Source organism: Sparassis crispa (genome assembly GCF_003851025.1).
Source record: "Sparassis crispa DNA, contig_000007F, whole genome shotgun sequence".
Classification (NCBI taxonomy): Eukaryota; Fungi; Basidiomycota; class Agaricomycetes; order Polyporales; family Sparassidaceae; genus Sparassis; species Sparassis crispa.
This window is the reverse complement of record NW_020939754.1, coordinates 1229578-1253566: the sequence shown is the minus strand read 5'-3', so window position 1 is coordinate 1253566 and position 23989 is coordinate 1229578. Positions and strand designations below refer to the sequence as shown.

General features: G+C 49.5%; 14 protein-coding genes across 14 annotated transcripts; 7 read left to right on the top strand and 7 right to left on the bottom strand.

The window, feature by feature from the left end:
* Positions 1-368: 368 nt before the first annotated feature.
* SCP_0804280 (hypothetical protein) lies at positions 369-851 on the bottom strand (the record flags this gene model as incomplete). Its single annotated transcript, XM_027761016.1, has 1 exon — positions 369-851. The coding sequence occupies one exon, from the start codon at positions 849-851 to the stop codon at positions 369-371; it is 483 nt and encodes a 160-aa protein (XP_027616817.1).
* A 113-nt stretch (positions 852-964) lies between these two features.
* SCP_0804270 (hypothetical protein) lies at positions 965-1153 on the top strand (the record flags this gene model as incomplete). Its single annotated transcript, XM_027761015.1, has 1 exon — positions 965-1153. One exon carries the CDS (start codon positions 965-967, stop codon positions 1151-1153), a length of 189 nt encoding a protein of 62 aa, XP_027616816.1.
* Positions 1154-1216: 63 nt separating this feature from the next.
* SCP_0804260 (DDE-domain-containing protein) lies at positions 1217-2688 on the bottom strand (the record flags this gene model as incomplete). Its single annotated transcript, XM_027761014.1, has 3 exons — positions 1217-1303; positions 1366-1861; positions 1913-2688. 3 exons carry the CDS (start codon positions 2686-2688, stop codon positions 1217-1219), a joined length of 1359 nt encoding a protein of 452 aa, XP_027616815.1.
* Positions 2689-4658: 1970 nt separating this feature from the next.
* Positions 4659-5960, top strand: SCP_0804250 (hypothetical protein; the record flags this gene model as incomplete). The annotated part of the gene is made up of 1 exon (XM_027761013.1): positions 4659-5960. One exon carries the CDS (start codon positions 4659-4661, stop codon positions 5958-5960), a length of 1302 nt encoding a protein of 433 aa, XP_027616814.1.
* Positions 5961-6229: 269 nt separating this feature from the next.
* Positions 6230-6673, top strand: SCP_0804240 (hypothetical protein; the record flags this gene model as incomplete). Its single annotated transcript, XM_027761012.1, has 1 exon — positions 6230-6673. The coding sequence occupies one exon, from the start codon at positions 6230-6232 to the stop codon at positions 6671-6673; it is 444 nt and encodes a 147-aa protein (XP_027616813.1).
* A 1377-nt stretch (positions 6674-8050) lies between these two features.
* SCP_0804230 (hypothetical protein) lies at positions 8051-8601 on the bottom strand (the record flags this gene model as incomplete). The annotated part of the gene is made up of 2 exons (XM_027761011.1): positions 8051-8337; positions 8391-8601. 2 exons carry the CDS (start codon positions 8599-8601, stop codon positions 8051-8053), a joined length of 498 nt encoding a protein of 165 aa, XP_027616812.1.
* A 60-nt stretch (positions 8602-8661) lies between these two features.
* Positions 8662-9789, bottom strand: SCP_0804220 (hypothetical protein; the record flags this gene model as incomplete). The annotated part of the gene is made up of 4 exons (XM_027761010.1): positions 8662-9040; positions 9097-9235; positions 9295-9474; positions 9528-9789. The coding sequence occupies 4 exons, from the start codon at positions 9787-9789 to the stop codon at positions 8662-8664; spliced, it is 960 nt and encodes a 319-aa protein (XP_027616811.1).
* A 236-nt stretch (positions 9790-10025) lies between these two features.
* On the bottom strand, positions 10026-13144 carry SCP_0804210 (hypothetical protein; the record flags this gene model as incomplete). The annotated part of the gene is made up of 6 exons (XM_027761009.1): positions 10026-10296; positions 10345-10538; positions 10592-10963; positions 11017-11229; positions 11287-11730; positions 12788-13144. The coding sequence occupies 6 exons, from the start codon at positions 13142-13144 to the stop codon at positions 10026-10028; spliced, it is 1851 nt and encodes a 616-aa protein (XP_027616810.1).
* A 1559-nt stretch (positions 13145-14703) lies between these two features.
* Positions 14704-15302, bottom strand: SCP_0804200 (hypothetical protein; the record flags this gene model as incomplete). Its single annotated transcript, XM_027761008.1, has 2 exons — positions 14704-14830; positions 14893-15302. 2 exons carry the CDS (start codon positions 15300-15302, stop codon positions 14704-14706), a joined length of 537 nt encoding a protein of 178 aa, XP_027616809.1.
* Positions 15303-15441: 139 nt separating this feature from the next.
* On the bottom strand, positions 15442-15704 carry SCP_0804190 (hypothetical protein; the record flags this gene model as incomplete). The annotated part of the gene is made up of 2 exons (XM_027761007.1): positions 15442-15503; positions 15557-15704. 2 exons carry the CDS (start codon positions 15702-15704, stop codon positions 15442-15444), a joined length of 210 nt encoding a protein of 69 aa, XP_027616808.1.
* Positions 15705-16150: 446 nt separating this feature from the next.
* SCP_0804180 (hypothetical protein) lies at positions 16151-18061 on the top strand (the record flags this gene model as incomplete). Its single annotated transcript, XM_027761006.1, has 5 exons — positions 16151-16207; positions 16264-16628; positions 16683-16811; positions 16890-16996; positions 17049-18061. 5 exons carry the CDS (start codon positions 16151-16153, stop codon positions 18059-18061), a joined length of 1671 nt encoding a protein of 556 aa, XP_027616807.1.
* A 1835-nt stretch (positions 18062-19896) lies between these two features.
* SCP_0804170 (hypothetical protein) lies at positions 19897-21024 on the top strand (the record flags this gene model as incomplete). Its single annotated transcript, XM_027761005.1, has 1 exon — positions 19897-21024. The coding sequence occupies one exon, from the start codon at positions 19897-19899 to the stop codon at positions 21022-21024; it is 1128 nt and encodes a 375-aa protein (XP_027616806.1).
* A 492-nt stretch (positions 21025-21516) lies between these two features.
* Positions 21517-22206, top strand: SCP_0804160 (hypothetical protein; the record flags this gene model as incomplete). The annotated part of the gene is made up of 1 exon (XM_027761004.1): positions 21517-22206. One exon carries the CDS (start codon positions 21517-21519, stop codon positions 22204-22206), a length of 690 nt encoding a protein of 229 aa, XP_027616805.1.
* A 78-nt stretch (positions 22207-22284) lies between these two features.
* SCP_0804150 (hypothetical protein) lies at positions 22285-22866 on the top strand (the record flags this gene model as incomplete). Its single annotated transcript, XM_027761003.1, has 1 exon — positions 22285-22866. The coding sequence occupies one exon, from the start codon at positions 22285-22287 to the stop codon at positions 22864-22866; it is 582 nt and encodes a 193-aa protein (XP_027616804.1).
* Between the last annotated feature and the right edge of the window lie 1123 nt (positions 22867-23989).

The window sequence follows — 23989 nt, the reverse complement described above, 5'->3', positions numbered from 1 at the left end:
CACCCAATAGCCTCCTCTCCATCACGCGTTTGGATGACACAAGAGGAAGAGTACTTATAGGTAATAGTCGCGCAATATTAATAGATAAAAAGAAACATACTCTTGCCATAGGCAAGAAAAATGGACGACTACAGTGTAACGGCACCACTTTGCACACCAGAGTGTCTTTGGACATGTTGCCCCTGCCACATCATATTTTCCCTCAAACTGAATAGACAGAAAATTTCTAAAACATATCAGGATGTCTAAATCGATTTTTTTGTATTTTTAAATGTACTTGGGACATGTAGATAGCTCGCGCAAACGGAGGCTGAAATCTAGGCTGAAAGGCATGACTTTGCACACCCGTGGGAAACAAGGATCTTGAGCTAGTCGGTGTCCGAGGCATTGTCTTCGGACGCTGCCTCAGCATATTCTTTTGCTTCTGCAACAGCGACGACACCTTCTGGCATCCGTTTGGGCTTCAGAGGACACTTGGGCCTTGGTGGCAAGTCCTTGACACGCACGTTCTCCGACTGCAACCTCTCGCACTCTGCCTTCCAGTCATCCATTGCCTTCTGATGTTCGGCCTGGATCACTTTCCATTCCTCCTCTGCGTCGGCCTTCACCTTTTTCTGAGTAGCTCGCTCGTCCTTTCGCTTATTCTTCTCTACTGCCTCTGCCTCCTTCCTCTCACTCTGCTCGCTCAGCTGCTCTGTGAATTCAGGCTCTGTCAGATGTCTCCCGTGCCCGCCTGGGAAAAGCACAGTGCGGTCATCCTTCTTTTTGTTCTCCTTGGCATGCAGGCTCTCTTTGTACTTCAACAACTCCATGTTCTGGATGACAATCTGTGCATTTCGACCCTTGGCCATCAGTAAGTTCTCTGTTCTCTAGCTCCAGAGTTTGTCCAGTACGATACCCAGCGGATGGTGTTCTCTCCAGCAGAGACCAATCAGGCTGAGGGAGCTCTGGGAGAGTCTCGAAGATGGGCTTTGTGATTGTGTATGAGGAGGTCACACGCGTCTTCGAGAGCAGCAAGGAGCCTGATGACATCATTGCCAATGCCTCATACATCAAGCGCATCCGCTTGGTGGGTGTGTCAGACTCAGCACCCTCTTGGCCGGCATGCAAGCACCGCCGAGCTTTGGGGGACAATGCGAATAATGGGGTATGAGGCGAAGGATGAGATGCAGTGGGGATATTTGTTGGTAAGTCCATCAGTGCGGGATCTATATTTTCACCCACAGCCTGTGTTACTCGTGTCGAGGTTCGAGGAGACGACACGGGCAGGTGTGAGGGTCCTGCGATCAGTGCGGAGTGCATGCTGGGGGAGAGCTCAAATGCTGTGAGTGGACGACTGCCCATGGTCTCGAGGATGGCACGCACGAGGCTTGGCTGTTGGAGAGGAAATCCGCTTTTTGTGAAGGTAGCTAGACTTGGTTTGGTATGTTTCTCAGCAACTGCATCCGGATTGAATGGCCAGATCCCTGTAGCCTCGAAAGCCGCTCTGACCGTCTCCTCGGTGAACGCGCGCAAGAATGCGCGCCCGAAGACTCCAGCAAAATCAGCCTTCATAACACGAGACCTGTGAAGGGCTTCAAATTGCTGGATCTCCATGTGGAACTCCTTCTTCAGCTTAGCGAAGCACACAACATCCAAACCTTGGAGGGCATGAGTGCAGTGAGGAGGGTAGCCAAGGATGCAAATATTGTTTGCTCTTGCATACTTCAGCAACTCAAGAGTGTAGTGGGAGCTGTGTCCGTCCATAAGAAGAACACGGGTACGTCCCCCGGCCTTCTCTTTTGTATGGGCATCAAAGTCCTTAATCATCCATTGCAGTCCTAGCTCGCCATCTGTCCATCCATTCGGCGAATGCGCAAACCTACATGCACCATTTGGTCAGATTACCGATGCCGATCTGGTGAGTACTCACGATGCCCCTGAGACATTATTGTCTGCCCATTTCGTCATGAAATTCTTTCCCTTGAAGACGATCGTGGGATGCAGTGTTGTCCCATCTGCACAGATCGTCACCAAAGCTGTCACATTTTCACGATTACTGCCACCCTGCTTGTGTTGCGTCTTGCTCCCACGAGCTCCGACCATGCATGAAGTTCCTTGATCAGAAGGTGGGCACCCTGTCTCATCCATCGCATACAAATCCTCTGGCCGAATTCCCTGCTGCACTACAAACTTCTCAACCAACTCAAACCACTTCTTTTTTGCCTCTGGATTCATGGCTTGTGCTCTCTGCGTGTCTAGTGGCTTGCTCCAGTGCGTCTGCAAAACGTCATGGTGGCGGTTGAGGAACCGATCTGCCCAGTCGTCGCCAACTTTCTCGCACTCTGGCCCAAGACGCACTGCTCGTATGATATTTGCGCAAGATTCAATGTCGAAGATGTACTGGGGGAAGCCACGCTCAGCCGACTGAAGAAGGAAATCCACGAGCACGGCTTCCTCGGCAGGTGTGAGCTTCTGCTGCTCTTCGTGAGCTTCTTGTACACTGCGACCGCCATTGGCACGATTGATTATGGTCCTCCATTGATTAGGAATCCCGAGGTCCTCAGCAATCTTGCGTGCACCTCTGCGTGACCCCTCCGGCTTCGCCTGCTCCTGCCGATATGTAGCTACTGCCTCGCACATCTTCACATCTTTCGCATGGCCCCTCTTCAGTGTCTTGACGCGTTTTGGAAGGGCCTTCTTTGCCATGAGAAAATCTGAGTGTCAGAGAGGCAGGATGTATCCAGAGGAGTGGTGAGAGAAGCACGTTGTGTCGCGTCGTGTCACATCGTGCCATGTATCAATATATGTTACTCTAGCTCACGTTCTACACCTCCCTATCTTTCCATGTATGGGACAAAGATCTTGTAAAATATCCTAGCTAGGCTTGTGAGGTCTCAATTATGCTGAAAATTTTGTGCTATGTCTGGTAATGGTGTGGACAAAAAGTGGTGATTGGGCCAAAATCACGTTCTCGGAGGGTATTTCCATCACTGCTCATCCGCATCTTGCTGGATTCTCATGAGAATTGGTACAAACTAAGGTCTATATGTAATGAATATGGGAAAAAAAACCGGAGGTGATTCGACAAGAATTGAGGGTGTTTTCCTATTGGTGTGCAAAGTGATGGGGGTGTGCAAAGTGGTGCTGTTACACTGTATATACATTGAAATTGTGTCCAGTTGTTCCACAACCCACGCGAACCTATACTGCTAAGGAATACGGCCCGCATACCTGGAAAGAGTGGCACAAGATCTACGGCCATATCGGGAAACTGGCGCTTATGCGATTATATTGTGAAGGGCTTGTTGATGGCCTAGAGATCTCGCCGAGCCCAGATGAAATTAATTGTGAGGCGTGCATCCAAGCAAAGGCGATGCGGAAGCCATTTCCCAAAGAAATGGATGAATGCAGCAAGGTACCCGGAGAATTAACACACACAGATGTGTGGGGACCTGCGCAGACAGCCACTCTACAAGGGTGAAAATATTTTATTACGTTTACCGATGATTACAGTCGTCGAAGTACAGTACTATTTATGAGGCATAAAGATGAAGTAACTGAAAAGGTAAAGAATTATATTACCTATATCGAGCGCAAGTTTGGAAATAAACCCTTGCGACTCAGGCTCGACAACGGTCGAGAATATATGAACACCGAATTAATTAACTGGTGTCAAATGAAAGGGATCGAGATGGGTCCGACTGCGCCGTACTCACCATCCCAGAACGGAGTCTCTGAGAGATTGAATCGCACACTGCTTGGACTAGCGCACGCGATGATCTATGTGAGAGATCTACCTCATTATCTTTGGGCTGAAGCGATTGCTCACGCAGTCTATATTAAAAATAGATCGCCTACCCAGGTGTTAAATGGGGCAACTCCCGAAGAAAAATGGAATGGGACGAAACCAAATATCTCGTACCTACAAGAATTCAGTTCCCCCGTATGGGTCCTCACGGAAGACGCAACACTATCAAAGCTAGCACCCCGTGCCAACAAGTATATTTTTGTTGGATACATGGACGGACCCAAAGCCATCAAATATTATGATGCGCACACGCGCCAGATTAAAATCTCGCGTAATTTCCAATTTTCTTCGAATTTCCCGGACCATTTGCCCAGCAATGTGCCTCACGTGCCACAAGAGCAAATAGGATCTGATGTACCTATCCTCACAGCACAGCGTGAGGGGGAGCAAAATATATTTCTGGGCACTTTACCTAGCAATGCGTCAGACATGCCGCATGTATCAGGAAAACCCAACTTTTACTTATGGGACTTATTCCGACTTTTTGTCCTTTTTTGCCTTATTTAAGGCCCATAAGTTTCCAAAAGTCGATTTTTAAGGCTCTAAGGAAATATGACTTATAGACTTTTTGTCCTTTTTTACCTTATTTAAGGCCCATAAGTGCATTTAAGTCACATAAGGACACCTTTAAGTAAAAGTTGGGTTTTCCTGATGTGTGGAAAGGAGACCTGAAGTCCCATACCTCACAACGACTGCAGATGTGCGGCGCGAGGAGGAGTTAGGAACTTCTGCACCACAGTCACCTGCCAAAAATCCGCAAAAGCACAGATGGGATGATGATCCTGATCAACGCGAGGAAAGTGGGACGGACACACCAAGCCAGCCCAGACGAACCAGAGGAAAGACAGTTCAGCATGATTACCGTCTAATGCACGACCCAGAGGCAGATGAAGATCTGGATAATGATCCAGATAAATCAAATGCCGAATTAGTCTATATTGTGATGAGCGCCCACGGAAATGCGGACGTGGACGAGCCAAAGATACTCAGTGATGCCAAGAGATCACTCAAGTGGCCCAAATGGGAACAGGCAGTCCAGACGGAACTCAATCAACTACAGGGTATGGAGACTTGGGAGTTAGTAGAACCTCCCGAAGATCGAAAACCCGTAGGAAATAAATGGGTTCTAGTCAAGAAAACAAACAAAGAGGGTGAAATAATTAAATACAAAGCCCGCCTGGTTGCGAAGGGATATTCTCAAATCCTAGGCATGGACTATACCGAGACGTTCGCGCTCGTAGTCCGCCTCGAAACCATTCGAGCTTTCCTCGGGCTAGCCGCAATCTTAGATTGGGAGATCGGACAGATGGACGTGAAAGGCGCCTATCTTAACAGAACTCTCAAAAAAGAAGTGTACATGCGGCAACCCAAAGGATACAGCGACGGAACATATCGCATATGTAAATTAAAGAAAACCCTCTATGGGCTAAAGCAGTCTGGCCAGGAATGGAATATCGTGCTGAATCGCAAGTTACTAGACATGAGATTCAAGCGCCTATTCTCGGATCCATGTGCGTACATTTGGATCAAAGATGATAAGATAGAAATCGTCACCATTTGGGTAGATGACCTATTAATATTTACCAATGATTACGCACTGATGGACCAATTGAAGGGGGAGCTCCAAAATATGTTTGAAGTTACTGACCTTGGCGAACTCTGGAAAATTGTGGGGATAGAAATCAAGAGAGACCGTTCAAAGCGGACAATCAAAATCTCTCAGACAAAATATATTGAGTCTATCCTACACAAGAATGGACTTACAAATGCCAACACAGTCGGAATGCCTCTTGATCCAAACACAGTGCTCGAAAAAGAAGAACCAGAAACTGATGACGAATGCAACCGAGACAACGGATATGCATCGCTCGTCGGATCACTGATGTACGCGGCAATTGCCACGAGGCCAGACATTGCTCACGCCGTGCAACGGCTTAGCTCATTTACTGCCAATCCCGGAATGGCTCATTGGACTGCTGCCAAATGCGTCCTCCACTATCTATCCGGAATGCAAGAACTTGGAATAATCTATGGGCCAATTGCAGATGTCAAGCCTGAAGATCAAGCCAAATTCGTGGGCTACTCAGATGCAGACTATGTGAATGATATCCGAGATCGCAAATCAATCTCGGGATATTTATTCAAATTAGGAAATGGCACGATCACGTAGAGCTCAAAGAAGCGAGCCATGATCATGTCATCTACCACGGAAGCTGAATACATGGCATCCGCGGAAGCGGCAAAAGAAGCCATGTGGCTCCGAACACTATTCAAAAAAATAGGTTTTGAGCAACAAGATCCTATGATTTTATTCGAGGACAATACGGCGGCGACCTCAATCACACGTGATCCTCAATTTCACGCGAAATAAAAACATTTTGATGTAAAGCATTGCTCTCGACTGCGAACGTGCTTGCAAACCCGACCAGTGCAGCGACTATGGCTGGGACCAACCCAAGCTCCGTGACATCCAATGTATCACGAACACTCGCCTTACCGGCACCTTCTGAACCCGTCCAGCCTACATCAGCCTCCACCGCCACCTCTGCGATGTCCTCGCTCATCCAGATCACCGCCCTACTTCCCGCACGCACGGCATGCGCAAAGCTCACACCACGCAAGCTGTTCAACATTGCGTACCTCGCGCCAGTCTTTGCGCTGCTCGGCGCTGCCTTCGGTGCGCTTGTAGCGTGGCTCTTGTCCCGTAGACTCTACCATCGACAGGAGCACGAGACTCTCGAGCCTGGGCCATGGTACGTCGCACCCGAGATGGGCACCGTGAGGCAGTCACTGGGCAGGGAGACGCCAAGCATGTACTCAGCGGTGCCTGTCTCGGAGCAGGCTCCGCTCGCTCGTGGTGCGAGCACTGACTGGGGGAGCTGACTAGTGCGTGCATTCTCTTCTGGGCGACGTGATGACTGCAGTGCTTCATCTGCCACCAGTAGCTGGCAGAATGATGCATAAACCCCTATAACTGTAGGCCAGTCGTGTTGCATACATCCCTGTAACTGTAGTCCGGTGTTTATGCATAGGTCCATCCCATTTTGGATACCTTGGTTATGCATCCCGTTATGCATAGATACGAACAGTTATGCATCCCTCTATTTCCCGCCTTACAGTCCGCCTTTGGACAACTGCGCCTCTTGTGCGCCCTTCAGATTTTCTCCCGATTTTCCGAGGCTTGGGTAGATCTCCCTCCCCCGTGGAGATCTCATGGCCCTGCTATCGAAGCATTGAGGAATCACTTCGACACTTCTTTTCATCATCCCTGGCATGTCAATCTTCAAATTTCAAATTGCTCCCAGATCACTGCCTCTGTGCCTACACAGCTCTGCTCCCGCCCTTATCCCACTCCCACCATTCTCGCTTGGCCACAGTGTAGCCTATTAACGAGGTGAGTGGTGTCTTCTCACCTCCCTTGTCTCTTCCATGGTTGGCATCACTAGCTTCCGTCCTTGCAGTGCCGCACTGCAGAAAATATTGCAACATGCGTGAATCCCGTGAATAGGTCCCGTTACCCTTCCTTCCCCCTCTGCATCAGCACAATCCCTGTCTCAGCTCTTCCTCCCTCGCTGACCTTGCTCTGACCTTCCTTATCTATCGCACTAGTGTATTGCCTCTGCCAGTCATCACGATTATTGTCGGTTTCTCGCCTCACATCCCGATTCCAGATACATTCTCCATCGTGCCAGAGTCAGACTTTATGTGCAGGTGAGCGAGGGACATTGTATACTGTTGAAACTGATGGGCTGTCGGCTTGCAGGATTCTTTCTCGACGCAGTGTACTGTAGCCGTAGCGCATCCGCACCATTTCCGGCCCGCTTTTACTCTGCGGGATTCGTTATGCATTGTCATTATGTATCACCTGCACCGCTACCCTCCTGTATGCATATTTAATCTAGTAATCAATATACGTCATCTCCATCGTTGTATGCATCACAACATCCATTGTGCATCCTCTATGCATAGAGCGCACGATGCTCCCATGATCTTGATGCATTCTGCATTGTACACTATGCATAATATACCGTATGCATCCTGGAGTACCTCTATGCATAGAGCGCATTACATGCCAATCTTTTTTTAAATGCATTCTGCATTGTGTTATGCACTACACATAGTATACTGTATATGTCATCTACTCCTATGCATTGCAAAGTGTCAGACACAAGTGCATATTAGGCCGAAATCATAGTCCCCTACGCTCTACTACATTCAAAACATCGTATCGAGAACATTAGTATTTCATACCGTACACTACTAATCCACATCATCTTCTATCTTCAGCCATTCCGGCACGTCCTTCCATGCTCGTTCACAGATGCTGCTCATGGCTCGGCGTATTTCAGCCTGGCGATATGCATACACAATGCAGCCCTCTTCATGTTCGGGCAACCTCGCAACAGTCCCTTCCACCTGGTCAAGCCACCAAGATGCGATCCACTCTTGGAACTCGAGGACACAGTGCATCTCCTCCTCCAGCAACTGGCATTCTTCTGTCCACCTATGAGCTCTTGCTCTTGCCTTGCACCACTCTATTCGAAGAGCTGAGGATTGCGGCATTAGAACATATCATTATTGGACAATCCACGTCACTTACAGTCTTGCGTGTCTCCGGCACTGCCTTCACCGGCTCCAGGGGCCATCCAAATCCAAGCCAGTGTTCTTCTACCTTCGCTTTCCTGAGCTAACAGTTCAGTCATCCCTCGTACATCTGTAGTATTGAGTGGTCGCAGCTCGGATTGCCAGCCAACCTTGGCGAGCGGCTGAGCGAGAGCGACAAGGGCTGCGAAGGTTGTCCGGTATCGCATGGCGTCTGCGTTCACCTTGTCCTCAATGGTTTGGATGGTAGTCCTTGCACGGGTGTTCTGTCACTGTCCACGCACGAAGCGGTCCTTGTAAATGTACATGTGGGAGCGAAGCCGCAGATGTCGGCAAAGGTCGCTGAGGATGTCATTTGCCAGTGTGTAGTGCAGTCGCCATTCGACTTCCATCAGAGCAGGACTACAAGCCATCATACCTTGAACAGCACTTGGCAGAAGCAGTTGCATCTCTTGCACAGGAAAGGGTGTCTCTTGGGAAGCGGCTGCCCACGCACGCAGCACATCGACACCTGGCATATACAACCGCTGAATGCCGTACCAAGCCTCAATCTTCCACTGCAGCACATTGCATCTCTCCTGGATCTTAGCTCGCTGGAGCTCAGTTGCGTGTTGACCTAGGGCCGCAGCATCGACCTGAAGACGTCGTCTGAAGCCCCTTGTATCAGAAATGTACCACTGATCACATTGGAAGGTAAAACTTACTGCTGTTCTTCGAGATCAAGGCCGTTGTTGATCATCATGCTCGCCGAGACCTGTTCATGCACGGCGATGTGTCGTCCTTCGCTCAAATTTGTAGCTTCTTCCTCAGCCAGCTGAAGGCGAACACCAGCCAGAGTGACAGCTGGATGAAACAAAGCACTGACAATTAGTAGCTGTACAAAGAAGAGAAATAATACCGACTAGGCCGAGTGATGACGAACAGATTTGGAGAGGTTGAATCATTCTCCCAAGCTTCAACCATCTCCTTCCATCCTTCTGCCGAGGATTCTGCAGTCATAACGGCATCGAAGTCCTGAAAGGCGGAGACGTGTTCACAGCGCTCTTGAACCGCGATCTTGACCTTCGCTAAGAATGTAGATGCTAATGGTATAGTATGAGCATATTGTATCTCGAGAGAAGACATGATTACTCACCAAGGTTGCTCACTTTGCGCCAGTTACTGTCTCCAAATGCATCATCCAAGACGTCATGGCAAGAACCCGGTCCCATCTCCTTCGTGCTGGAAGCATACGGGTTGTGTGTGGCATGTTCCCACTCAACACCTTCGCCATCTGTCCGAGCGACCCACGGCAGAAGGTTGAAAGAGTAGGCGATGTGGCACGATTCTTGATGCGCCGGAAGATGGAACTTGGGAATGATGAATGTAAAATCACGATTAAGCAGATTGGAAGACATGCTGTAGTGCTTGAAGTGGGTCCAGATATTCTTTGACCACTGACAGGCAATGTTGTACGATGCGACAATGTCGATCTTTTCGAATGGGCTGTGCTGGCAAACCGTAGACCAAAATAGATAATCCATATTGACGTATCTATGAGATTTCGGTCAGTTTGGTGTTAACTTGGGCCTGCTAAGATGCACCATTCCCCCTTCTGCAGATCGCCAACTGAACATGGTCTCTTCATATCGTGTCACACGCAATCAACAGTCCCAATGCCACTCGCAGCAGTACTTTGATGTGCACCTTTCATGCTGGCAAGCTTCAGGGCGTCGTGGTTATTGCATGTGCTGATTTCATCTGGGAACGCCTTGTCGTATGTATGAAGGTGCTCCTTGTATGCCTTCTCCTCCACGAAATATGCATATCCGTGGTTGAGGCCTGGGTCGACACGATCAGAGGATACTTTCTTGCGCTTAAGCCTGAAGTTGGCATCAATAGATAAGAATAATCTGTAGAGCCAGCTGCATCATCATCAATTTCCGGTGTGCTGCTCTACGAATGATGCTTACCTCTTATCCTTCAGCACGTCAGCCCAATCTGCAGGTAAATTCTTCCTGGGGTGCAGACATGCAGGGCACAGCACTGCACAACCACCAGGAAGTGTGGCTGCAACTCTGCCAGGGTCATGCCCGCGCCCTGAACACTTGAGCATCTTCAGATGTTGCCATTCACGCATCATCCTCATGAAAGCAGGATAACGATCCTATGCAGGTAGTATATCAATTCAAAATGCATAAATCCAGGACCAAGCCATACCTTTGGTGGATTTACACCGGTGTTGTCCGTGCGACGTGCTAGAGCTGTATAGAATTCATAGCCGGAGATCTTGGACTGTGCAGAGATGAGATGGAATGTTTCAAGAAGGCGAAAGGTGGCTGCTGTCTTCGGATCCACTGAAGTGGCAGGGAGCATGCGATTGCAAAGCAATTGAGTGGGGTGGGATTGCGCAATCTCGCATCCACAAAAGTCCAGCCCAACTTTGTGAATTCCCGAAATGTCCATGACGATGAAGCCATCACCGAACGCTCGAATGGGATTTGGGCATTGATCCCCGGGTGCATGTCCAAGCTGCAGATGCAAGCCCAAATTCTTGAGTGTCTCGCGGTGAAAATGAGTGTCGGTCAAAGCCTATCAAAATATCCACATGAGTGTTAGCATGAATCGAACGAGCAACTGCGTACTTTCAGCCAGTGAAAGGGGCTTCCAGCGTGCCTATTCACGGTACACGCCATGCAGTAGACCCGCAAATCCTGACAGTCTTCACAACGTATAGTGGCTTGATCAGTTTCGCAACCCGGGCAAAGCTCGTCTGTGTACCCGCATCTTCCCTCAAGATGAATGAGCTCTCCCAGCCAATTGTCGATCTCAGGTACCCACTGCAGGAGGGGATTATCCTACATGGCCATTTAGTGCAATGACATAATGCTAGACGTGCAGAGAGAAATACGCACAGCAGCAGTGCGCTTCCGAGCCCAGCCATCGACATCATCAAGCTCAATGTGGTGGATATACTCAATGTCAAGATCAGAATATCGATCCTGCCACGTACTACTGTCCGCGAAGGAGTCCTGCATGCTTGACGCATCTCCTTGTTCAACCAAACCAGAGGCAGCAGAGTTGCGACTGCGATCATCAACAGTGTCTAGGAATGAGGTGCGAGTAGTGACCTTCCCATTCCGCAAGAACGAGTATGTGATATGGCGCTGGAGAACGGATGGCTGCACGACACAATGGGGCAAATCTTCATCCTGGCTCGGGCGCGACGACCTGTAGACCTCGATGCGGGCACCACCGTGCCTTGCACGCTTCAATGAGCGAAACATCACAGGAGAGGTGGGTGCTCTCAATCCATCACAATAGTGGCAGAACTGCAGCAGGTACGTCAATTTTGCACTCTGGATCAGGAAACGCATTTAGAATAAACGAATTTCTCCATTCTGCACAGAGGAAGTCCAACTGTTACTCGATGACACTGCCAGGTTTTCATGCGGCAATCGTGGACCTTCCCAAATTACACTGGCGTTGGCGTTGCGAAACCGTGACAGTTATGTCAATCACTCTTGCTGGATCAGGAAACGTACCTAGAACAAGCAAATGTCTCCAGCGCTGTTAACATTCATCCGCGTGGTTGATATCCACTGAATGCAATTCATCCATGTGGATGACTTTGATGTGACTGCGGAATAACAGGTCTCCGCGCTCCTACTTTGTAATTGCGGAACTGAAGCAGGTGTGTCAATCTCTCACGCAGGAACAGGAAATGCACAGAGAAAAAAGGAATTTTTTCGGTGTGGCGCATCTGCGCAGATGAACTTGATGTGTCCACCGATGGCACTACCAGGTCTTCCTGCAGAGTGTATGCATAAATTGGGGCACATCACTGACATGAAGCATGTGCACCATCGAGATGGATGGACTGTCGCATCATGTCACTACACATGATACATGCCACTGCTGCTCGGGACACCCACAATCTCAAAACCATATGGAAATTGCCCTGCCATGTTCAAAGGCCTTCTGCAAGCAGTATACGATGCATCGAGCTGCGATTATGGGTTCAGCCAATCATATTCGCGCACGAATGCAAATCATCACCACTCACCGATGCAATGGGATTGAACACTAATGGTTTCTTTCCTATCAATGTCAGTCAACAAACAATGCCCTACACAGCCTCTTGATAAATATGAAAAGCCACCGAAATACAAGCACAACATAGTGCGAGTAACAACTGCAGGGCGATGCACAGTTATTGAAGGCAATGGAAAATATATCCAATCACAGATGATATATACAAATACACTATGACGCAGAGAAACGCACGTGAATGTCTAAACTACACTGACACCAATGAGATCCCACTGCATCAACATCTGCTGCACAAGCACATGGTAACTTAAAATGAACGGCCTATGAGCAAGGAGCACATATCCCTGTATGCAACCAACTCACCACAGCAATGCGCGATGAGAGAGAAGCCAGCACACAGTTGAAAGGACTCGCCCCATGAAAACGACTAGAGGAGTGTACGACGGATGACAATGTGACTGTACCGAGGATGACAGAAGTGTACGAAAGTACGAATGAGAAGAGCGTATGAAAGAATAAGAGGTGCACCAAAACGAGGATGAGAGGTGTGTACGGAGAAGAGGACTGATGAGAGGTGTCGATGGAGAAGAGGATGGAGAAGAGGAGCGCACGGGGAAGAGGAGTAGTGCACGGGGATGAGGAGTAGTGCACGGGGATGAGGAGTAGTGCACGGGGATGAGGAGTAGAGCAGGGAAAAGGGGAGCAAGAGGAGGAGTGCATGGAGAAGGAGCAAGAGGAGTGCACGAAGGAGAAGGACAAGAGGAGTACATGGACAAGATGGACAAGGACGAGAGTAGTGATGTAAGGAGAGTGAAGAGGAAAGAGCGTAAGTGTAAGGATGACCAGACGAAGGGAGCAGAATGATCAGATGGAAATGGGTAGAGAAGATGGGAGTACAACCGGGCTGTTGGCTGGTCTTATATACACAGCTGAGACAATTGAAACTCCGCCGTCGGAAGAAGGCGCTCCGAGACAACCCAATGACCAGTCCTTGAGTCCGCAGCCAATCACCATGCAGATAAGTATCCTGCTGAGCGAGGTGCTCCAAAACATATATATCGTCGGAGCCTTGAATACGTGGGGAAACCCAAGTGTACATAGCAGCTGGGAGGCCCAGCATATAGTAATATTACAATATATTGGACCCGAACGTTGTGGTGCCCCATAGTGGTGTCGACACATGGAATTGAGTTAGTGGACTTAGCACGCTCGGTTCGTACTACGGTGGCATATTGCTCTGGAGTGTCTTAATGTATAGTGTTCATATGCTGCCACGGTAACTTGCCTGCTTCTAAGATTCTCGTATACTTTATCTCTCCCTTCTTAACGATCTCGAGCTCCCTTGCCAGAGTACATATTATTTTTGCCCCCCAGTCCAGTGCGACGTCACGTCCTGTAGTGACTCTGCCATCCTCCCAACTCGCACCATGTAGGACCACCCATGCTTTCGTGTGCATAGTTATTTCCATCTCCATAGCTGCTATCTGGTCTCGCACCGTCTCCTTGTTGTCCCAAATTTCTGATCTCAGTCTCCCTGCCTCCACCAACAGTGCAAACTGTTGATTGCCGAGTCCTCTCGTCAAGCGTATATGTTCGAGCTTGCTGACCTGGCCAAATTTGAGGTAGGCCTCCTCTGTGACATTCATGCCTCGATGCTCAGTCGAGGCACCACCCTTCGAGTCCTTCTGAAGGCTACCGGGATTGTACGTGTAGGGTGGGGCCCACAAACTGAGGTCCACAGCAGTCTCCCATCTACCTCCGACAAGGGAAGGCTTGCGTGCATATTCCAGGAGGTGAGGTGGGAGAGATGTCTTGGGTGCTGGGAAAAATGGGCTGGGATGATCTCCATTTCATCGTGCATATGCTTGTTGGTTCTGTTCACTTCGAGTTCTTTCTCCTCTGGGTGAAAAATTAGTGTTGCATGTACATAAGTTATTGATTACTTTACAGCTTCTTTGCATTGTATTTGGACCTGGCAGCTCGATGTCCTTCGCTCTGAGCCTCGGCTGTGAGGTATATCGTGCGACGACCCATGGCTTCCACGTGAAAGTGGAGGGGAGTGGAGAAGACAGTAAGTATGGCCATGCATGGCGCACTGTCTTATCACTTCATTATCTTCACAGGGAATCATGAAATGCAAGATTTATTACACGCGACACCAGCAGACAAGACCCCGCGAGCCAAATCTGGTCCATGCAAAGACATAATGGTCTACCATAAAATACAGTGATACAACAGATACAGCGCCAAGAGCCCACCCAACCCCGACGGTGGCGATCTCATGGGCACAGCGCAACGGTCCTTGCAGCGATGGCCGCGCGGAAGATCTGGAAGCCATTCTCCCGGGAGGAGATGCACTCATGGCACGTGTTCGGCACTGTGGAGACGAGCGGCGAGACACTGGCCCTAGAGGTACACATTGTTCCGGTGAGTTTCAAGAGCATTGTGTAACATGGCATGCAACTGACCAGCCTTGAAAGACCCCAACTTCCTGTCCACGAGTAACAACATACCATCTACCGGGGAGCACCGGCAGAGGCTGATTGGCTATCACCAGGGCACCCTCAATGGCTGCCTGAAGCGCCTCTGGGTCATTGAGGGGCCCAGGTACGTTGGGTTGACCCAACCTGGGAGCAGGAGCTCCAGCAGGACCAGCTGTGGGGCCAGCCATGGCGGTGGCAGGGGCAGCAACAGCAGGAACAATGGCGGCAGTAGGAGCAGCGGTGATGACAAGGGGGCCAGCAGCAGCAACTGTGGCAGCAACAGGAGCCGCGGTTGCAGCAGCAACTGCAGTAGCAACAGCTGCAGGGCCATTAGCAGCATGAGTAGTGCCAAGGCCAGCGGCGATGGCGGGAGGAGGATCATCAGGGCCTTTCATGCCAGCAGCAGCTACGTTGGTGTGAACTCCTATTTTAGCAAGGTTCATCAGTTTCTGCGTCTGTCAGGCCTAGTACTTACTATCTGCATAGCGATGTCAGTCAGTCTCCTCACATTCAAGGGGTTGAGGACTTACTGGCTCATGCGTCCTCTGCAGCCTCATTGGCTATGAGCTGCTGGATGACCATATGCCACGCTTCATCTGCAAATGAACTGGTAAGTTTTGAGGAGTGTATTTGCGATGCGAGGACTCACCAAAGTCGCAGCCAGTGATGAGAGTAAGCGCCTGGAACAGATCCTCCAGCGAGAATGTGAGGGGCAGAACCTGCGGGGGGGCTTCACCACACATGTTCTGACAAGCGGTCATACTGCTTAGACGGATGAGAGCAATGGAAGGAGACATGAATGAGCTTGGGTGGATCAGGCGAGGTTCGGTGCCTCTTATATACAGTATGAGGTGACAGACGTTATGCCACGGGACTCATTCAACTGCTGACGCGTACTGACAGGGTGCTTCTTAACATGACCCACAAGAGAACCCACCCGCTCGACATGATACTAGGTACGTGCTTTGATTAGGCGATAGACTCCCGAGTGCTCAACCCGAATAATCATTAATAGGTCGGGAGGTTGTTCTCGACCGTCCCGTGCTCTTCGAAGTTCCTAGTCATGCCACAGAAGACTTGGGCCACCGAGGCTGAGACGGCGCTCCTCACCTCCCTGCGACCATCGTTTCTCGAGAACCAAAAGTGTTGCACCCTCACCAAATTTTGGGCCTCCCTGAACACCAAATTTTTCCAGTGATTTCCTGAGCGTGCTAAGCTTTTTGGCCCCGACATCTCGGATAGCATGTTATCTGAGGAGCAACGGACCACGCTCAGGGAAGCCATCAAAAAGTGGCAGAGCGTAAGTAAATTTGTAATATCTCAGTCCGACGATGACATATGCTAAAGTCTTCGCAGCAATTGAAAACATGGTTCAATTCGCGCCACCCCAACAATGCTCGGAAGGTCGCTTGCATCACCCTGATCACGATGGAGAGCTTAGGCGTGAAGCCCAAGCACCAAGTTCTCAAGGAGCGGGAGGAGTATTCAAGAAGGTTCTACAAGGATAGAATAGAGTCTCACGTGAAGGCGGCACTCGAGCGTGAAAAACTGACGCATCACGAATCCCTTAATGTTGTTAACCGCATCACAGATGAACGGTTCGAGCAGGAGGAGGATTGGGTGAGGAAGCAGGTTTTCGATGTGATTGAGGCCAGCAAGAAGCAGTCAGATGAGAAGAGCTGTGGCGGTGATACCGAGAGGTCTCCCCGCCAGTACCAACAGTGAGTGCTAATTTTTTGTTCAGCAGGAGCCTACATTTTTAACGGTACTCACAGAGCAATCAACGACATGCCGATTATCCTGAAGCAGGTATTCAGCGAGCTGGCGGCAGACTCAGGTTGGGACATCACAGTCATAGCGGGAGGACCATGTCCAGATGAAGAAGGCGACATCGTCACCATTGCGTATGTACTCCCCTTTATCTTAGTGCTCTCGTTGGCTAATGCATAATGTATGCATACTTTATGCATAATATCCCACAGGTCGCATTCTGGAACGACTGAAACTGGTCACACCTTCGGTGACATCCACCCAGGCATCATGACCAATGTGATGGATGCCTTCATTGAGCATCTGAAGGTCATATATCGTAAGTCACAATTGGATATGTTGTTCGGTCTGATACCAAGAATGTATTATAGCTTCAGATGTTCAGCGGTGCCATGCGCTTGATCTCTCGGAAGAAAGTGCTGCAGATATTCTTCCGTCCGCGGCGGGTCCATCGTCTGCTGGTACAGGAAGGGTAGCTACACCGGAACTCCACCCACTGCACTGCATGAGCGCTGAGGATTCAAGACATGCCAGCGGGAACAACTTTTCCGAGGCTCCTGCTGTTCCACCATGTCCGTCGGAGCATGCATCGCCATTGCCGCCATCATCGCCCACACTCTCACGATCCCCATCGCTGTTGCTGCCCTCTTTGTCCTTGCCATCTTCTTTAGAATTTGTGGCTTCGTTGACAGGGCCGCCACAATCCCCAATCCCCATGCCGCAGATACCTCAACCTTCGCTATCAAACGTGATGAACACCTCGGGATATGCATCTTCCAACTTTGACCTGGCGGGTCACGCATCTACCACGTCTGTCGAAAATGACGTGCTTCTGCAAGTGCCACTGAATGGGTGGGGTGCCGCATGGCCATTGCCATCGGGTCTCGGAGGTGAGCAAGTACCATGGTCAGACTTTGATGTCAGAATGTGGACGCCCGACACTACCAACTGGGTTATCAACGAGCTTGGTGTAGGACTTCCTGACCTCATGGACTCTGCTGCCCCGGCAGCGATTTCGGTTGACGGAGTCCCATTGCAGCCAAATCAGGGTTCCTGTTGGGGTGATGCCTCCGATACTGGCAATACGGTATCTGGCGCACATGTGCCTGGACCTCACATTGCAACCAGTCCAACTGACATTGCCAACCTTGGTGCATTCTCCGTTGTGCAAGACCAGCCTATCGTTCTCCCTGCCACATCTGATATGGCCAGCAGTTCAATATTCAGATTCCCAGTACCACCTCCTGCATATGTGATTCCCATGCATGCCCTCACCGCCGCTGCCATCAATACCAGCTCCGGGACTTCCAGCGATGCAGTATCGCTGCCCGCTGACGTTGTGCAGTCCGGCATTGATTCATCTGCCGAACACGATGCTCTCTGACATTCTGGAGTCCATAGTGCACCCGTCGTCCAGCCTGTTCTGGCGTCTGCCGCACCAACTATTGTTCATAGTGCACCCATTGTCCAGCCTGTTCCGGCGTCTGCTGTGACAACTATTGTTCAGCCAGCTGACCGTGTCGCGCCCATGCACTCTATTAACATGTTCTTCCCCCCCCTGTCGATCTGGATGGTACATCTGCAGCACCAAGCAGTACTCCCGCGTCGACCTCCTGCTCCTCCTCACCTGTCAATCTGGATGGTACGGCTACATCCGCAGCACCAAGCAGTGCTTCCGCGTCGACCTCTTGCTCCTCCTCAGCTCGGCCTTCTTGCATGCGCAAGCTTCCTCCGACTGCAGACTCAATATGGGAGCCCACAGCAGCTCAAGCCAGGAAGCTCAGCATTTCAACAATGGACATTAATTCTGTGAAGCTGAAAAGAAAGTCTGCAAAGGAGAATAAGGCGGAAGTGGGTGAGGGCGATGATAGGGTGAAGAGAAGGAGGCGATGAATGCTCTGGTGAGTCTCGCGTAGTGATCTTGGTGCCGTTGCGGCCACGGCATATCATTTCTTGTACTTCTTGTATTCTTTATCATCGCGATATCTTGTGCGCATTGTGTTCAGTCGCTTCCGCTTCCGTAGTGAACTATCTTGATAGAAAAATACTTTAGTAGCACGGTTGTGAACAAATATATTATTTGTTTTCAGCCTTAAATTCTGCTACATGCTGAGGATAAAACACCTGATGAATTGATACTGTAGTCGACAAAGTAAGGACTCTATAGAAACTGCCCTTGCCTGGTGAGATAATGGTCGAGATCTGTGTTACTCGTGCTTCAATCCTGATGGGAGAAACTAGCCCAGCGAGCCTCTACCTGTCTCTCAATTCCTGCCCGTCTGGCTTGCTCATGTACTTGTGTTGAGCACGCACCTGGCATCGCTGCACACACCTGGCATCACCGCGAGCACCTGGCATCGCCGAGGGCAGCAGTGCACCCAGTGACATGAACTTGGGGACCATCAACAGACTGCAAAAAAGGAGTGGTAAGAAAATAATACTCAGCTCCTGTCTGTCGTGCCTGCATGGACATGGAGTACTGAGCGTTGAGTAAAAGCTCCCCGAGATGTTCGTGCATCCAGTCACGTGAATAGAGATCGACCAAAGACATGGAATGACAGGAAAGATCTAAAAGAAGATCCCACAGAGATATGAGATCAAATAATAAGGGACCTGTTGGAAAGTAGCGCCCAAATTTCTGGAGCTCCAGAAATTGGGGAGCGCCCAAGGGCAGACAAGCCGAGGGCATGATTACAAAGAAAGACAAAGAAGGAAATTTGCTTATATAAAGTGGAGCGTCTAGAACTGTATATATACAGAAATCTATTTTAGGACGCGTAATCACGCGCCCCGACGCATCTTGACCCGCCATCACTACCTTCCTATTTGGGAACTAAGGCGCGATTTCTAACAGGTTATGAGCCTCGGCTCTAGCCAATAAATACTTGGATAACAACAGCCCCTATTGTGGCTACAAAAATTGTTACCCCCTTACTAGTACGAGAACAAATAATGTCGACCAGCGCTGATAATACGAGCAATAGCAATGCTTACCGGATCCCGCTCCTGAAGGAAGACAATTAGCTCCCGTGGAAGCGCCACGTCGAGGCCATCCTTAATGATAAGGGTCTCCAGGAGTATGTGACCGGAAAGACACCGAAGCCGCAGCCGAGTAATAACCCGGCCAATAGGGCAGCGAGAGAGGCAGAGATTAGCGCCTGGGGAGAGAAGGACCTTAAGGCCCAGAATGTAATTGTGCTATCACTGGGAGATTCCCAGATGGTGCACATCGCTGGAGCCGAGACGGCACGGGCCATGTGGGAGCAGCTTCGCACAGTCAAGGAACAGCGTGGACAGCATGGAATTCTCGCGCTGTGCCGGCATTTTTACCGGATGCAAGCCAAGAAAGAAGATAATATCTCCAGTCACATTACACAGCTACGACAGATCCAGGAACAACTCCACCTAATGGGGAAGGTTGTTTCTGACGAGGATTTCCGGCTCATTCTGGCTACCTCATTACCGGAGAGCTGGGACTCTTTCCTCAGCTCTTACTTTGGCGCCGTGGGCGGCAATGTTGGCGCCGAAGGTGCTGACAACGTGCGCCCTCAGCTTACATCACAAGAATTGATTGCCATCATTCTTGATGAAAATAGGCGAAGGCACGAGCGTGGCGAGCGCGGTCAATCCTCGGACCAAGCCATGGTTGCCAAAGGAAAGAAGCACCCCTTTGGGGAATACAAAAAATGTTCGATCTGCGGAAAGCCGGGACATCTTGGTAATGAGTGTCGGCACCGCGACAAGGTCAAATGTATGAATTGCGGAAAATTTGGGCATAAGGCCACAGATTGTTGGGCTAAAGGCGGCAGCAAAGCCGGACAGGGCCCGCCGATGAAACGGCAAAAGATGGAACGTGCTTACGAAGCGCGCGAGGTCGAATCGAAAGAGGATGAGGCAAAAATAGCCTACGATAATGATAGCGACACTGTATCTCTCGGATCTGATGGCAAAATCGCTTCTTTCTATGAGTGGTTTGCCGACTCCAGGACAACTTTGCACATTACAAATTGTCGTGAAGTCTTCGTGACCTATCAGGCGCTCAAAGATCACGCGATCACGGGCATCGGACTGCAACCAACGCAGGCATTGGGCCGCGGTACGGTCGATGTTGAAAGTGAAGTAGGAGACCGGAAAGTGAAATTCCGTCTCCACGGTGTACTGTATGCGCCGACAGCACCCAATAGCCTCCTCTCCATCATGCGTTTGGACGACGCGGGAGGAAGAGTACTTATGGGTAATAGTCGCACAATACTAATAGATAAAAATAAACACACTCTTGCTATAGGCAAGAAAAATGGACGACTATATTCATTGAAATTGCGTCCAATAGTTCCGCAACCTGCATGAACCTATACTGCTAAGGAATATGGCCCGCATACCTGGGAAGAGTGGCACAAGATCTATGGCCATATTGGGAAACCAGCGCTTACGCGATTATATCGCGAAGGGCTTGTTGATGGCCTAGAAATCTCGCCAAGCCCAGATGAAATTAATTGCAAGGCGTGCATCCAAGCACAGGCGACGCGGAAGCCATTTCCCAAAGAGACAGACGAATGCAGCAAGGTACCCGGAGAATTAACACACACGGATGTGTGGGGACCTGCGCAGACAGCCGCTCTACAAGGGTGGAAATATTTTATTACATTTACCGACGATTACAGTCATCGAAGTACAGTACTATTTATGAGGCATAAAGATGAAGTAACTGAAAAGGTAAAGAATTATATTACCTATATCGAGCGCAAGTTTGGAAATAAACCCTTGCGACTCAGGCTCGACAACGGTCGAGAATATATGAACACCGAATTAATTAACTGGTGTCAAATGAAAGGGATCGAGATGGGTCCGACTGCGCCGTACTCACCATCCCAGAACGGAGTCTCTGAGAGATTGAATCGCACACTGCTTGGACTAGCGCACGCGATGATCTATGTGAGAGATCTACCTCATTATCTTTGGGCTGAAGCGATTGCTCACGCAGTCTATATTAAAAATAGATCGCCTACCCAGGTGTTAAATGGGGCAACTCCCGAAGAAAAATGGAATGGGACGAAACCAAATATCTCGTACCTACAAGAATTCAGTTCCCCCGTATGGGTCCTCACGGAAGACGCAACACTATCAAAGCTAGCACCCCGTGCCAACAAGTATATTTTTGTTGGATACATGGACGGACCCAAAGCCATCAAATATTATGATGCGCACACGCGCCAGATTAAAATCTCGCGTAATTTCCAATTTTCTTCGAATTCCCCGGACCATTTGCCCAGCAATGCACCTCACGTGCCACAAGAGCAAATAGGATCCGACGTACCTATCCTCACAGCACAGCGTGAGGGGGAGCAAAATATATTTCTGGGCACTTTACCTAGCAATGCATCAGACGTGCCGCATGCAGAAAGGAGACCCGAAGTCCCAAACCTCACAACGATCGCAGACGTGCGGCGCGAGGAGGAGTTAGGAACTTCCGCACCACAGTCACCTGCCAAAAATCCACGAAAGCGCAGACAGGATGATGATCCTGATTAACGCGAGAAAAGCGGGACGGACACACCAAGCCAGCCCAGATGAACCAGAAGAAAGACAGTTCGGCATGATTACCGTCTAATGCACGACCCAGAGGCAGACGAAGATCTGGATAATGATCCAGATAAATCAAATGCCGAATTAGTCTATATTGCGATGAGCACCCACGGAAATGCGGATGCGGACGAGCCAAAGACGCTCAGTGATGCCAAGAGATCACTCGAGTGGCCCAAATGGGAACAGGCAGTCCAGACGGAACTCAATCAACTACAGGGTATGGAGACTTGGGAGTTAGTGGAACCTCCCGAAGATCGAAAACCCGTAGGAAATAAATGGGTTCTAGTTAAGAAAACAAACAAAGAGGGTGAAATAATTAAATACAAAGCCCGCCTGGTTGTGAAGGGATATTCTCAAATCCCAGGCATGGACTATACCGAGACGTTCGCGCCCGTAGTCCGCCTCGACACCATTCGAGCTATCCTCGGGCTAGCCACAATCTTAGATTGGGAGATCGGACAGATGGACGTGAAAGGCGCCTATCTTAATAGAACTCTCAAAGAAGAAGTGTATATGCGGCAACCAGAAAGATACAGCAATGGAACATACCGCATATGTAAATTAAAGAAAACCCTCTGCGGGCTAAAGCAGTCTGGCCAGGAATAGAATATCGTGCTGAACTGCAAGTTACTAGACGTGGGATTCAATCGCCTATTCTTGGATCCATGTGCGTACATTCGGATCAAAGGTGATAAGATAGAAATCGTCACTGTTTGGGTAGACGACCTATTAATATTCACCAATGATTGCGCACTGATGGACCAATTGAAGAGGGAACTCCGAAATATGTTTGAAGTTACCGACCTTGGCAAACCCCGAAAAATTGTGGGGATAGAAATTGAGAGAGACCGTTCAAAGCGGACAATCAAAATCTCTCAGACAAAATATATTGAGTCTATCCTACACAAGAATGGACTTACAAATGCCAACACAGTCAGAATGCCTCTTGATCCAAACACAGTGCTCGAAAAAGAAGAACCAGAAACTGATGACGAATGCAACCGAGACAACGGATATGCATCGCTCGTCGGATCACTGATGTATGCGGCAATTGCCACGAGACCAGACATTGCTCACGCCATGCAACGGCTTAGCTCATTTACTGCCAATCCCGGAATGGCTCATTGGACTGCTGCTAAACGTGTCCTCCGCTATCTATCCAGAATGCGAGAACTTGGAATAATCTACGGGCCAATTGCAGATGTCAAGCCCGAAGATCAATCCATATTTGTGGGCTACTCAGATGCAGACTATGCGAACGATATCCGAGATCGCAAATCAATCTCGGGATATTTATTTAAATTAGGAAATGGCACGATCACGTGGAGCTCAAAGAAGCAAACCACGGTCGTGTCATCCACCATGGAAGCCGAATACATGGCATCCGCCGAAGCGGCAAAAGAAGCTGTGTGGCTCCGAACACTATTCAAAGAAATAGGTTTCAAGCAACAAGATCCTACAATTTTATTCGAGGATAATACAGTGGCGATCTCAATCGCACGTGATCCCCAGCGAAATCAAAACATTTTGATGTAAAGCATCATTATGTGCGCGAAAAATTGAGGGATAAATATATTGATATCCACTACTGTCCCACGGAGGACATGATAGCGGATATCCTAACAAAGTCACTCCCTAAGCCGAGGCACGAGAAGCTCACAAAGAAGCTCGGAATGCCCATCGGCTTGAGGGGGAGTGTTGGAAAGTAGCGCCCAAATTTCTGGAGCTC